Genomic DNA, 12,349 nt, shown 5'->3' on the forward strand with positions numbered 1-12,349 from the left:
CTCCGCGTCAGGTGGGGGCGCTGGCCGTTTGGAGGCCTGTGTTTTCTTGTTTCAGATAATTGGAAGCACCTGTGGCGGTGCCCATAATAGGAAGCCAGCAGTCGACTTCTCGGGAGGGGGGCTTTATTTTCTCCCCGCCGCTGGACCACGGCCGTGTCTGGAGTTCACCTTTTATGTTTTACAGTTATTTTGTTATTTCGTATGGTGTTCTAATGATAAAGGCATTGGTTATTATTGGGAAACCTTGGTGTCGGCATCGCTTATGTTTGCGGGTGTTGAGGGCGACCGTAACAGTACTGTATATGAGAAAAAGCCAAAATGTAGACATCTGGATGTGTGGAAATCTGGAATGAGACGTTTTAACATAAATTAACTGCAGATTATCCCCCAATATACCGTATATTTTTAGCTTGGTATAGCCTGTCAATGTTCAAGCGGACTGGAAAACTATCATTTTTGGACCAAATGTGGCCGGGATTTCACCTGAACTAGACACCAAATTTTTCCACCACAAAATTGTTCACTGGGAAGTTCGCTGCTGTCCTTTAAGGGAACTGGTTGGTATCAACTGAGGCCAAAACCGAGCTCTTTGGCATGAGATGAAGGACATTTATGTCAAAAAAAGACTTCATACCTACTGTGAAATGTGGTGGAGATTTTATGATATCGGTTTGACTTGTGTCTACGGGGTCTGCGGCTCTTGGACCCTTGGACCCTTTCTGACTTAAATCCATTCAGCCAAGAAATGTGTTCCGTACTGTATCAGCATAATTTACAGCTGAATCTTGTCCCACCCCCTAATTCCCATGAAGATCCAGTCAAATGCAAAGAGTTTTTGTGTCGCTTGTAGGACAACCTGACAATAAGATATCCAGACTCTGATGATGTTGATAGGTCACAGACATCCGGAAGTCATGGTATGCAAAGGATATGCACGACACTTATTTGACATTATGTTAATTTGTCTAAAACACTGAAATGGGGGACTATGTATAAAAACAGCTGTAATTACTACATGGTGAAAACAAAATGTATAAGAACACCTCTGTGTTCAAAAAAAAAAAAACAATAAAAGCTCTGCACTTTGACCACGTGTGAATTGTTTAATTACAAACAGAAAATAAAATATTATTTTGGAAAAATCAAGATGGTTTTAATGTTGTGGCTGATAAGTGTATATATATATATATATATATACACATACACTTATGTGTGTGCACTGTATATACAGTGCACTGAAAATTCATTCTTCACACCCTTGATAAAGTATTGGAAAATAATATTCTTTAAAGTATTAAATGAGTAATTCCAGTTCCACTTTGATAATGACTAAATGTAACAAAAATACAGATGCCATTACTAAAAATGAGATTTACTTGTTATGTATGTACGATTTCAGCAGGTGCATAAATAAAAAAGCCTATCACTGAAACTTGAAAAATGTTAACACCAGCACATTGCAACTGATCCCCATTCACCCTGTGAGCACAATCAACTCGCGATTCGCCTGAATGTAGTGCCTCACAGTGTGCGCGCGCGCGTGTTATTTACAGCGTTTCTCGAGTCTTGCGGGGGGGGTGGCGGGAGATGACTCTTCTGTGTATTCCCGCATTTTTGGTTCATTGACACATTTATATTTCAAAATGTAAACATTTTTTTTTAAACTCTACATTCCCGATTAAATGTTATTATATGGGATCCAGCTGTTTCATGTATTTAAAATGTCGGAAACGTAAACGGTAAAAGTTTAAGGATTGGAAAGCGCACAATTGGGCGTCACAGGCCGCCTGTCCTGGTACTGCGCTGTGATTGCTCAAGTGGGCTAAACGAAAGTAAAAATGAAAGTGGTAAATGCAACTACTCTAATCTGGGAAAGAAAAACGCATCTGTAAGTAGCAAATATGCCCTATTGCTTAACATTTTACACGATTATAGGTGAGTGGATTGAAGACGGTGATTTTATCTGAAAGCGTATCTGCGTCCTAAAATGACCCAAAATCGCAACGTAAGTGTCATCAGAGCTTCTTTTTTTTCATCAGAACACACACAATGCACACGTAAAAGGCCTCACGTCATAAATCCTGAACCGAGCTGATCTAGGCAGTCTTACAAACCAAATTTTTCGAGCGATAAACTAGGGGGTTTGGGCAAAGCGTCATAAACTCGTGGCTGACACTGTTCGTTGCAAAGTCAGGGGCTCCGACAGCCTATGGTACGTGGTCCCTGTGAAATACTCCTCTAACCGCGGGACCATAGGAAAGGCGAGTGCCGAAAGTGTTGAAGGCTGTTTTTATTTATTTATTTATTTATTTATTTATTTATTTATTTATTTATTTACTTATTTACATATTAGCATATAGCACATCATACACTGACCGATAGACTAACTACGAAAAAGGAAATGATCAATATATACAGCACGCTTGTTTCTCTTCATTTTTAAAAATCTCTCTCCCATTATGTATCCATCCAGCTACATCTATAGTAACACCTATCTACGTAGGTGTTACTATAGGCTACAATGCAATAACAAGTGTGTGTATGTAATAATGAACTCATGGTACACTTGAGCAAACGGTAAATATCTTACCACTGCATTGTGAACTTTTTCCATCTCACGTTTGCTCGCATGTTTTAACGTCCAGGGAGATCTACAACACAGCCGCTGTGTGATATCAGTTCAGAGAACGCTTCACTCTAAAGTAGTCCAGTAAGTACATAATATATGCCTACTGTGTTAAAATAGTTGAAAACCAGAACAGTGGACTTTACTAGTACCATGTAATGTATTTTACTAGTTTTTTTTTTTTTTTTTTTTGGAAAGAAACTTGCTTCACTAGTTCTTGTTTCCCTGCCAGTGAGGTTTTTATTTTATTTTATTTTTTTTTGTCGAATTAATGAACACACTAACAAATGACAAAATAAATAAATAAACACACAGGGGCATATTCTGTGAGTATGCAGGTTTTTATGTCCATTGTAACAACAGTAATTCTGGTCATAAATAATTTCCTTCTGTTTTTTTTTAATTTTTATTTATTATTATACAGGTAAGGAAACTACAGGATTCTCTACAGTGCACCATGCTTAAATGAGTGGACAGTCTGTGTCACCGTTCTGACAGAGCGCACTGACTCCCAGTGCCACACGTTACTCTACCCATGGCTCTAAAGTCTATCGTGCTGGTTTCGTTGTTCCTCTTGGGTAAGTTAACGGGTAGTTGCACTCGCTGTTTCAGCCTGACTCCGCCTACTGCCTACTGCCTACTTTACATTACATTACATTACAGGCATTTAGCAGACGCTCTTATCCAGAGCGACTTACACAACTTTTACATTGTATCCATTTATACAGCTGGATATATACTGAAGCAATTTCGGTTAAGTACCTTGCTCAAGGGTACAACGGCAGTGTCCTTACCCGGGAATCGAACCTGCAACCTTTCGGTTACAAGCCCAGTTCCTTACCCACTGTGCTACACTCTCTACTGCACAGTTTTGTATAGGTGTGACCCGTGGCCTCGCTAGGGCTGGGGACACCCGGTGCAGTCACCCGATGTTGTCGACCACGGTGGGGGGGGCGGGGGCGGGTGCTGTTGGATGTTGTCGACCGGGGAGGGAGGTGCTGTTGGATGTTGTCGACCAGGGTTCGTAACAACGCATTATGTAAAAACACCACATTATGTAAGAACTCCACAAAACGTAATACATTTTCACTTCAGTATGTAATAACACCCGCACTTTGTGATAAGCTGCCATATTACGTCTGCTAAATGCCTGTAATGTAATGTGATTATGGAAGACACCATCATAATAAATAATCTCTCTCTCTCTCTCTCTCCCTCCCTCTCTCTCTCTTTCTCTATCAGTTCTGTCAGTTTCACATGCAGTGCCCTTGCGCTCCACTTTTGAACGAACATTCGGGGCCTCTGTCACTTTGCCCTGCGATGGGTCGGCGTTCAGGGGGACCCCTGAGGCCCAGCTGGACGTCCTGTGGCGGACGTCCGACGGGAGGAAAGTGGCTCACTACTCCGGCGGGACTCACAGAGTGGGCGTTCCCTTCGAGGGGCGAGTCACGTTCCCCACGGAGCGGATTAGGGCCGGAGACTTCGCCCTCACCCTGGGCGCCCTTGCGTTCGGCGACAAGGACTCGTACCAGTGCGTGTGGAGCGAGGGTCAGGGCGGCGAGAAGCTGCTCAGCAATGTGACGCTCGTCATTTTGGGTAAGACCTGCCTTCGTAGCTGTGATGACGATGTTGAGATTTTCTGATTCCGGTGTGAGTAAAACGATGTTCTTTTCAATGCTAATGCTAAACTTCTCTCTCTCTCTCTCTAACACAAACATACACACAATCACACGCACACATACGCACACGCACACACACACACACACACAAATCACACACACATACACACACAAAAATCACTCGCACATACACACACAAACACACACGAAAATTCCGCACACACACACACACACACACACAATCACACACACACACACATCACACACACATACACACACACACACACACACACACGCGCAAACACACAGCCCCCCCCTTCTCAAATTCTACATCCGTGTCCGCGGGGGACCCGGTCGCCCTGCCCTGCTACGGCCGCGTGACCGGAAGGGCGCCTGACGATAAGCTCTTCGTCCGGTGGCAAAAAGACGGCGCCCTCATACTCCAGCTCAGCAACGGGGAGTTCACGTACGGCAGCACGTTCACGGAGCGTGCCTCCGTGTCCCTAGACGCGGTGCGGCGGGGCAACTTCTCCCTGTCCCTCAGTGTCACGGGTCCGGCCGACGAGGGGACCTACGAATGCTCTGCTGAGAGGAGCCAAACTGGCACGTCACTCAGTCTCAAAGTCAAAGGTAAGTCACACGTTTCACATCTTCCAGTTTGCTTTGTTTGTTTTTACCTTTCCGGCTGTCATTCAAGTGGCTCATGCAGCATTTCTAATGTGGCATTCAGACAATATAAGATCAGATAATAATTCCCTTATAATAATAAGCCCTCTCCGTGTCAGTTGATATGTGAGAGGTGCTGTGGCACAAAGGTGAAACACAGTGGCCATTTTGTGCCACAGATTCTCCATGTCAGCTGATACGTGAGAGGTGCTGTGGCACAAAATGGCCACTGTGTTTCACCTGGGTGGATGCTTCATATTTAACCTCCTTTCACTGTGGTATGTTTTAGCAGCACAGAAAGGCACTATATAAATAGCTTCTGCTTTTATTTTGATTATTTGTTGTTGTTATATTTTGTTTTATACTACAAATCATGGTGTTGTATGCATGTATATATATATATATATATATAATTTGGACACCATAATGATTTTTATACTTGACGTAAAACCTGTTGATGAACAGATAACGTCATAGGGCCGTTTTTAAATCGTGTTCTAGGGCAGCGCTTTTTGCTAATATCGGTACTGTGAGAACTTATTATTTGCGGCCATGTCTGATCTCTCTCTCTCTCTCTCTCTCTCTCCTTTTTTCAGATCATCAAACCAGTGTCATTGTTGAACATGGCACGACCTTCAACATTTGCGTGCCCAGAGTCCCGGCGAAAGTGCTCTTCTTAAAAGAGGACACTGACGTCCTCGTGTGTAAGGCGTTAGTGGACTACGCCAAATGCGAAGGGGACTACAACGGCCGGGTGCGGTACGAGGAGGGCACTCTCCAGTTGCGCGATGTCAAGCCCAGCGACGAAGGGAGGTACACGGTGAGGGCGATCTACGATGACATCATCGTCAAAGAGGTCCGCCTCGAGGTCACCACCGCTTTACCTCAAGGTACTTTGCTGACGTCATCGAGCACTTCCAACACCTTTCGTTTATTTATTATTGCTCAGATTATTATTATTATTGGAAGAAGAAAAAGAGCAGACGGTCCGCCCTGTGGTTTCATTTTTTCTTTTTTTAATTATTCAGATGAAGGGAAAAACAAAGGGGTGTGTGTGGGTGGGCCCCATGGTCTGGTGTCTGTTAAGGCACAGTGTGTGGATGGGCCCCATGGTCTGGTATCTGTTAAGGCACAGTGTGTGGATGGGCCCCATGGTCTGGTATCTGTTAAGGCTCTGTTCCAGTGTGTGGATGGGCCCCATGGTCTGGTATCTGTTAAGGCACAGTGTGTGGATGTGCCCCATGGTCTGGTATCTGTTAAGGCACAGTGTGTGGATGGGCCCCATGGTCTGGTATCTGTTAAGGCTCTGTTCCAGTGTGTGGATGGGCCCCATGGTCTGGTATCTGTTAAGGCACAGTGTGTGGATGGACCCCATGGTCTGGTATCTGTTAAGGCACAGTGTGTGGATGGGCCCCATGGTCTGGTACCTGTTAAGGCACAGTGTGTGGATGGGCCCCATGGTCTGGTACCTGTTAAGGCACAGTGTGTGGATGGACCCCATGGTCTGGTATCTGTTAAGGCACAGTGTGTGGATGGGCCCCATGGTCTGGTACCTGTTAAGGCACAGTGTGTGGATGGGCCCCATGGTCTGGTACCTGTTAAGGCACAGCGTGTGGATGGGCCCCATGGTCTGGTACCTGTTAAGGCACAGCGTGTGGATGGGCCCCATGGTCTGGCATCTGTTAAGGCTCTGTTCCAGTGTGTGGATGGGCCCCATAGTCTGGTATCTGTTAAGGCACAGTGTGTGGATGGGCCCCATGGTCTGGTACCTGTTAAGGCACAGCGTGTGGATGGGCCCCATGGTCTGGTACCTATTAAGGCACAGCGTGTGGATGGGCCCCATGGTCTGGTACCTGTTAAGGCACAGCGTGTGGATGGGCCCCATGGTCTGGTACCTGTTAAGGCACAGTGTGTGGATGGGCCCTGTGGTTCCGCACAGAATTCGGACCACGCCAGTGCCGAAAAATTGTCGAAGAATGTCCCGTTGCGTTTCTTTATTTATTTTTGTGTGTTTTTATAGATGTGCTAATTACTGATCGTACCTTTCCTGTTCACCCCCCCCCCCCACCCCCCACTCCCCCTCCAGGACTTTATGGATTCACACTGATGGTGTCGGTATGTTTGCTGGCGCTGGTGATGAGGAAGCTGAAATGTGGTCCCAAACAGATGCTTGGAGTTTTCACACATTGCGTCAACCAGATGAAGTAACCCCTCACCTTTCAGCTGATTTCCATTGCCTTACTGAACGTTGAAAGTTGGTCCTTCACCATGAAAGGAGACCAAAGAGGTTCTTGCGCATTGTTTCGTAGGATTTTTGCACTTTATTTAATGCAGGTGACTGCCGAAATAGAAGCGACGCTAACCACATTAACACCTCTATGTAAAGTTCTTGATGGACTGTTCTTGATGAAACTGTGACTGCACATGCCCTAGATTGATATTTGCAGTCAGCTGGTTCAGTGTTGCTAGACTGTGTTGCCTTGCATCGGGCACCAGTGGTTGAGGAGTATGTGCCTTCAACCACAGCTGCCCCTAGTTGACGACGAATCGCCTCTTCAGGCTGCACCTCTCCCCATCCCTCCCTTCCTCCCTGTAGTCTCCAATTGACTGTGTAAGCTTAGGTTTGTAGCTGGGTGATCTTAGTTTATTTTAGTCATTGCACTCGTGCCTACTTAATTATTGCTTGTATTATTTGCATAGCCTGCTTTGTTGCTGCTTTTGGTTGTGTTGATCAGATTAACCTACAGGGTCCAAGTTAAACTACGCGGTCGCTCCCCTGCACTTGGAACTGTACTTCCCCTCTAGGGTTTTCGACACACTTGTTCCTGGTTACGGTTATACGCTTTGTTGTACGTCGCTCTGGATGAGAGCGTCTGCCAAACGCCTGTAATGTAATGTAATGCAATGTCTCTCCATCACACTTCCATGCCAACATCGCTAGCAACATCGGCTTATGAAATTCAGTTCAAAAAGTCTTAGTCACTGAAGCTCCAGCCAAACGTACCCCAACAACCTGCCCTCTTTCAGGGTCTCTGAAACCTCATCTTCCCTTGGAAGCCAACTGATTAGGCAGCTGGGCATTTTAAAAAAATATTCACATCAAGGAGCATGCTGGGATGTTATTTGTTTAATTAACTCAGGAACCACACCTATGTGGAATCACCTTCTTTCAATATACTTTGTAGGCCTCTTATACTCAAACATTTACTTTATTTGGGCAGTTACCTGTGTATGAATACATGTGTTTTGGGACTAAATAAAGATGATTTAGGCCACCTGGGGTCTACAGAGTTTTCCATGTAGACTGGAGAGCATCCAGCACTGTGCTGTGCCTGAGCACTGATGAATCCTGATGTCATCTTCAAGCGGGTCTGGAACGTAGACGAACTGAGTCTCAGTCTGTAGTGAGTACATGGACATTGTGGCAATCCAAGCCTGATATATACATGGAGATACATGCGATGCCATACAGTGCATTGTCCAAGCTGGCCTGAAAGTTCTTAACACTGCTGATTGGTTCGCGGTCACTGGTCACGTGGTTGCGCCTTGAACAGAAGATCAGGATGAGAAGACCAAGGGGTTTTCACTCTGATCTGGTGAAGAATAGTGACTTTATTTCTGCTGATTCTGCTGCAGTGTAACCTCGACCAAGGCCCATCTCTTCAATTGCTGTATAAATGGATTGTGTGTACGGTAAAGGATGTAAGCTACGTGGGTCCCTCTGGATGACAGCGTCTGCTGAATGCTGCAGTGTAATGTCATGTGACCATGATTAATGTTGTCAGTGTCATTTAATGTCACTAACAGAGACACCCAGAATGCTTTTGTGTGTTGCTGAAAAGGGTAAGTAACTTGTCCATGCACCCCGGTGTGGCCCCTTCTCCGGAAGAGCCAACCAGCGGCCCAAAAAATAGCTTTCTTTCCCCAAAGTTTTTTTCCCCTTCACCTCTCTCCGTTTTAGTTGGAAACAAACTTTTGCATTCTTGGCGTGAGGGACTCTATTAGCACTGAGTATTTTTTTTTTTTTTTTTTAAACAACAAGAAATAAATGAACTAGTTCCTTCTTTTCCCGGGGAAACTAAAAGGCCCAGTTATCAGCTTTATAATGCAGACACGCCCACGAGAATGAAAGGGCCTGAGATTTAATCAACAATTTGTTGTGAACTTTGACTTCCAATTAAAATCAAGAATTTTTTTTTTCTTCTTCACAAACATAGTTCGGCAAGTTCAGCCAATTTCAGTAAAAAACTGAACAGTGAAGAAAATGTGTTAAGGCTTGCGTTTGCTTGCAACTCACGCAAGGCGCCAACCAGCTCGTGAGATAACGTGAGATCGGACGAGATGAGGGTTCCGCCCCATTGCATTGTGGGACAGGAGTCCTCAAAATGCCTTCATTAGATTTGGCCTTCATTTACAGAAGAACAAGTGTTGATTTACTACAAGTCAAGGATCTGTGTGGATAATGAAATCATCTCCAATGCCATGTGGGTGTTACAGCAGAGAGTAGCCAGCCTGTCATAGAGGTCGGTCATGGAAATCCATTCTGTAGTGTTTTCAAATGACTGTCAACTGGAGTCACCTACAGCCACTTAAATCTCAATAATGTGCTGTTGACCTTTTTTGACTGTTGATGTATTGGAAAAAATGTACTCATTATACATTATCTGGAGGCCCTCAAATCTATTTTTAAATGCCTGCCAATTATATTTTGTTCAATAATACATTCTGTTGATTATAGATTCATGTATATCAGTATGAGACTGAAGCGGCAATAATTGGTATATTTTACAATATATATTTTTTTATTCCATGCATTTATCAGTACACATAACAATGTTGTACATCTTAAAGGTTTTTTTTAAGGCAGTAGTATATTTTAATATCACTAGCGTGGGCAGATTAATTCTGAAAGCATTATCAGAAATGCATTGCGTTGTCACAAACTCAAGATGGCAAATCAAAAATGTTGAAATTGTGGCTATCCATATATGGAAGAATATATTTCTGTGAGGAGAATGCGCATAGAATGTGAGATTATGTACAACTGTGGTGATGATGGTTTATTTGTCAAATAGCTGTAGAATTGTTTTATATTTTGCTCCTTGCTTCTTTTTGGTCCTTTATTGTCCCTGTTAACTTGTCATATTGATTTTTCATATGAATCGTGTGTGTGTGTGTGTGTGTGTGTGTGTGTGATGCACCACGGGATTTCTGGGAGAACCTTTTAAAATGGATTGCTGAATGGTGTCTACATTTTCCTGGTGAAGGAACTGATAGCTTTCAGGTCAGCATATTTGATTATTTATTGACGGAATAAATTGATTATTTTCTGGATCATGTGCTTAAGTGTGTGTCCTGGTCTTCAAAAAAGTGTGAATTTTCCAATCCTCCTTAAAAATAAGCTTGTATATTAAATGTAAAAATAACAGCACTTTCAGAACAGTAAAGGGTGCGACCATTGTCTTACTCTACGCTCCCTCAGTACTGTACTGGTGAAAATCTATGCAACTATGAAGGAAACTGAAGCAGTTAGTTAACTTTTTTCTTGGATGCCCAGTGAGAAAAAGCCGGAATCTAGACGTCTATGTTCCCTGGGTGTGGACTGCTTTATCCTTTCATTATGAACAGTGATTGGTTGCCTACGTTTTGATTGACTGTGGGGCCAGTCTTGGGTCAGCTGGCAGGCAGAGCGAATCTAATCTGGATGGACCGTAGAGGTGCGTAGGTAGTCCAGGTGAGTCATCAGAAGGTGAGGAAAGGTGGTGAACCCATCTGGCGTCTCGATTCTGGGGCTGTTCCCTCATTTCATTTTGGGGGGGTGGGGGGTGGGGGGGGGGGGCGTGGGAGGGGGGGCAGTATCTGTAGAAAAGAAGGTGGAGCCATGAGGCTGGAGTGTTGGCTTCAGTGTTCAGGTCAAAGTCAACCCCCCCACCCCCTCCCAAAAAAAAAAAATTCTCAGTACATTCTATCCATGGAATCATCCTCTGAATGTGATTGGCCACACAGTCCTGCACATTTCTGCCTGCACTTTGACACCCCCTGGCCACTACTGCGAAAGAGACCAGACCTGCCTGGTTAAACAGCAGTCAAAGATGAAATGAGGCATGTACGGGGGACTCGTGGCTGAGGGCCAGAGATGGCGGTAAGATAGCCTTTCAACTGGCGATCCGTGTGCGGACTGCGAAGGGCAGGATTTGGCGGGAGAATAGACGACGAGGCGACGGGAGAGAACCAGCTGGCCGAGGAGCGCGAGGCAGATGACAGGCGTCAGTCAGGAGGGCGGCCCAAAGGGAGCCGGCGCCAGCGGGCCGGGGCTAAAGCTCGGGACGCGAGCGCTGTCCTCTGCGCTCCCCCCCCGGCACAGGAGCGGCAGCCGCGGGTCACGCCCATTGGCCACGCCCATCGGCCACGCCCATCGGCCACGCCCATCGGTCACGCCACAGACACGCTCTGCGGTTCCGAGCGACGGAAGCTCGCCGCTCAGCTGGAACAGACCAAAGCGCCAGGCCCTTCCATTTCTGTCCGTTTACAGTTACAGGCTGCAGTTCTGACTTCAGGCCACTAGAGGGGGGCAGAGAGTCAGGGAGAGGTTTTTCGAGCTTGGGCTGGATTCTTTCCTGCAGGTCGCAGAGCGTTTCTGAGCAGGAAGGAGCCACCGAGCGCCTCCGTGTTCGATAGATTCCCCTCGGGGGTTTTATTGGCGGCCGTTGCCACGGCAATGTCTCAGGTCCAATTTTTTTAGGGCACGGTGGATTCTGGGTTCTGAACAATTCATTGTATGCACATAACCGATACCTGTATAAAAATAAACCAACAGCTTGGTATTGAATGGGTGCAGTATTGCCACTGAATATAATTTCTCCCGTTGAAGTCGCAGAGATAAGTTCATTTGCATGGGGATTTTTTCTGCTGGAGTTTTGTGAAAGCTTCACAATATCGAAGCATCATTACCAATAAAAAGCTAGATCAGTGCGTGCATGTTCATGCATTGCTGCATGCAGGAGTGTGTGAGTGTGCACGTGTGTGTGTTGTGTGCAAGCGCATATGTGTGTAGGAGTGTGCACATTAGGTGCGTTGTGTGTGTGTGAATGCATATGCGTGTGTATGCATGCGCGAGCGAGAGAGAGACAGAGAGAATGTGTGTGTGTGTGTGTGTGTGTGTGTGTGTGTGTATGCGTGCGCGAGCGAGAGAGACAGAGAGAATGTGTGTGTGTGTGTGTGTGTGTGTGTGTGTCTATGCGTGCGCGAGCGAGAGAGAGACAGACAGAGAGATTGTGTGTGTGTGTGTGTGTGTGTATGCGTGCGCGAGCGCAAGCGAGACAGAGAGAGAGAATGTGTGTGTGTGTGTGTGTGTGTGTGTGTGTGTGCATACCTAGGAAAGCAGAGCCCTTTTAATCAGCGCGCTCGCTCTGCGCTAGCGAGCGTCTGTTTGAGCTGC

At 45.5% G+C, this 12,349-nt stretch overlaps 2 protein-coding genes across 7 annotated transcripts in view; both read left to right on the forward strand.

Moving 5' to 3' along the window:
- LOC118228259 (matrix remodeling-associated protein 8-like) overlaps positions 1 to 920 on the forward strand; it is a 16,333-nt gene extending 15,413 nt beyond the window's left edge. For all 3 annotated transcript variants that reach the window (XM_035419643.1, XM_035419642.1, XM_035419641.1), the window contains exon 5: positions 1 to 920. This exon is cut by the window's left edge and continues 705 nt beyond it. The gene's annotated coding sequence lies outside the window, so the exon portion shown is untranslated.
- A 699-nt stretch (positions 921 to 1,619) lies between these two features.
- On the forward strand, positions 1,620 to 10,248 carry LOC118226687 (roundabout homolog 2-like). 4 transcript variants are annotated; one of them, XM_035416460.1, is made up of 7 exons: positions 1,620 to 2,005; positions 2,646 to 2,710; positions 3,051 to 3,204; positions 3,869 to 4,222; positions 4,555 to 4,875; positions 5,508 to 5,801; positions 6,998 to 10,248. In XM_035416460.1, the coding sequence occupies exons 3-7, from the start codon at positions 3,162 to 3,164 to the stop codon at positions 7,117 to 7,119; spliced, it is 1,134 nt and encodes a 377-aa protein (XP_035272351.1). In that variant the 5' UTR covers positions 1,620 to 2,005; positions 2,646 to 2,710; positions 3,051 to 3,161; the 3' UTR covers positions 7,120 to 10,248. The 4 variants fall into 4 exon arrangements, with proteins under 4 accessions (XP_035272351.1, XP_035272353.1, XP_035272352.1 ...); XM_035416462.1 differs by having other exon boundaries at positions 1,620 to 1,888; XM_035416461.1 differs by lacking the exon at positions 2,646 to 2,710.
- Positions 10,249 to 12,349: the final 2,101 nt, after the last annotated feature.

This window comes from Anguilla anguilla, chromosome 5, assembly GCF_013347855.1.
Source record: "Anguilla anguilla isolate fAngAng1 chromosome 5, fAngAng1.pri, whole genome shotgun sequence".
Lineage (NCBI taxonomy): Eukaryota > Metazoa > Chordata > Actinopteri > Anguilliformes > Anguillidae > Anguilla > Anguilla anguilla.

Bases quoted from the DNA above. Each gene is read 5' to 3' on its own strand.
- LOC118226687 (XM_035416460.1), top strand. From the start codon at position 3,162: ATGGCTCTAAAGTCTATCGTGCTGGTTTCGTTGTTCCTCTTGG. The intron at 3,205-3,868 runs GTAAGTTAACGG...TTTCTCTATCAG, and splicing joins GGTTTCGTTGTTCCTCTTGG to TTCTGTCAGTTTCACATGCA. The intron at 4,876-5,507 runs GTAAGTCACACG...TCCTTTTTTCAG, and splicing joins ACTCAGTCTCAAAGTCAAAG to ATCATCAAACCAGTGTCATT.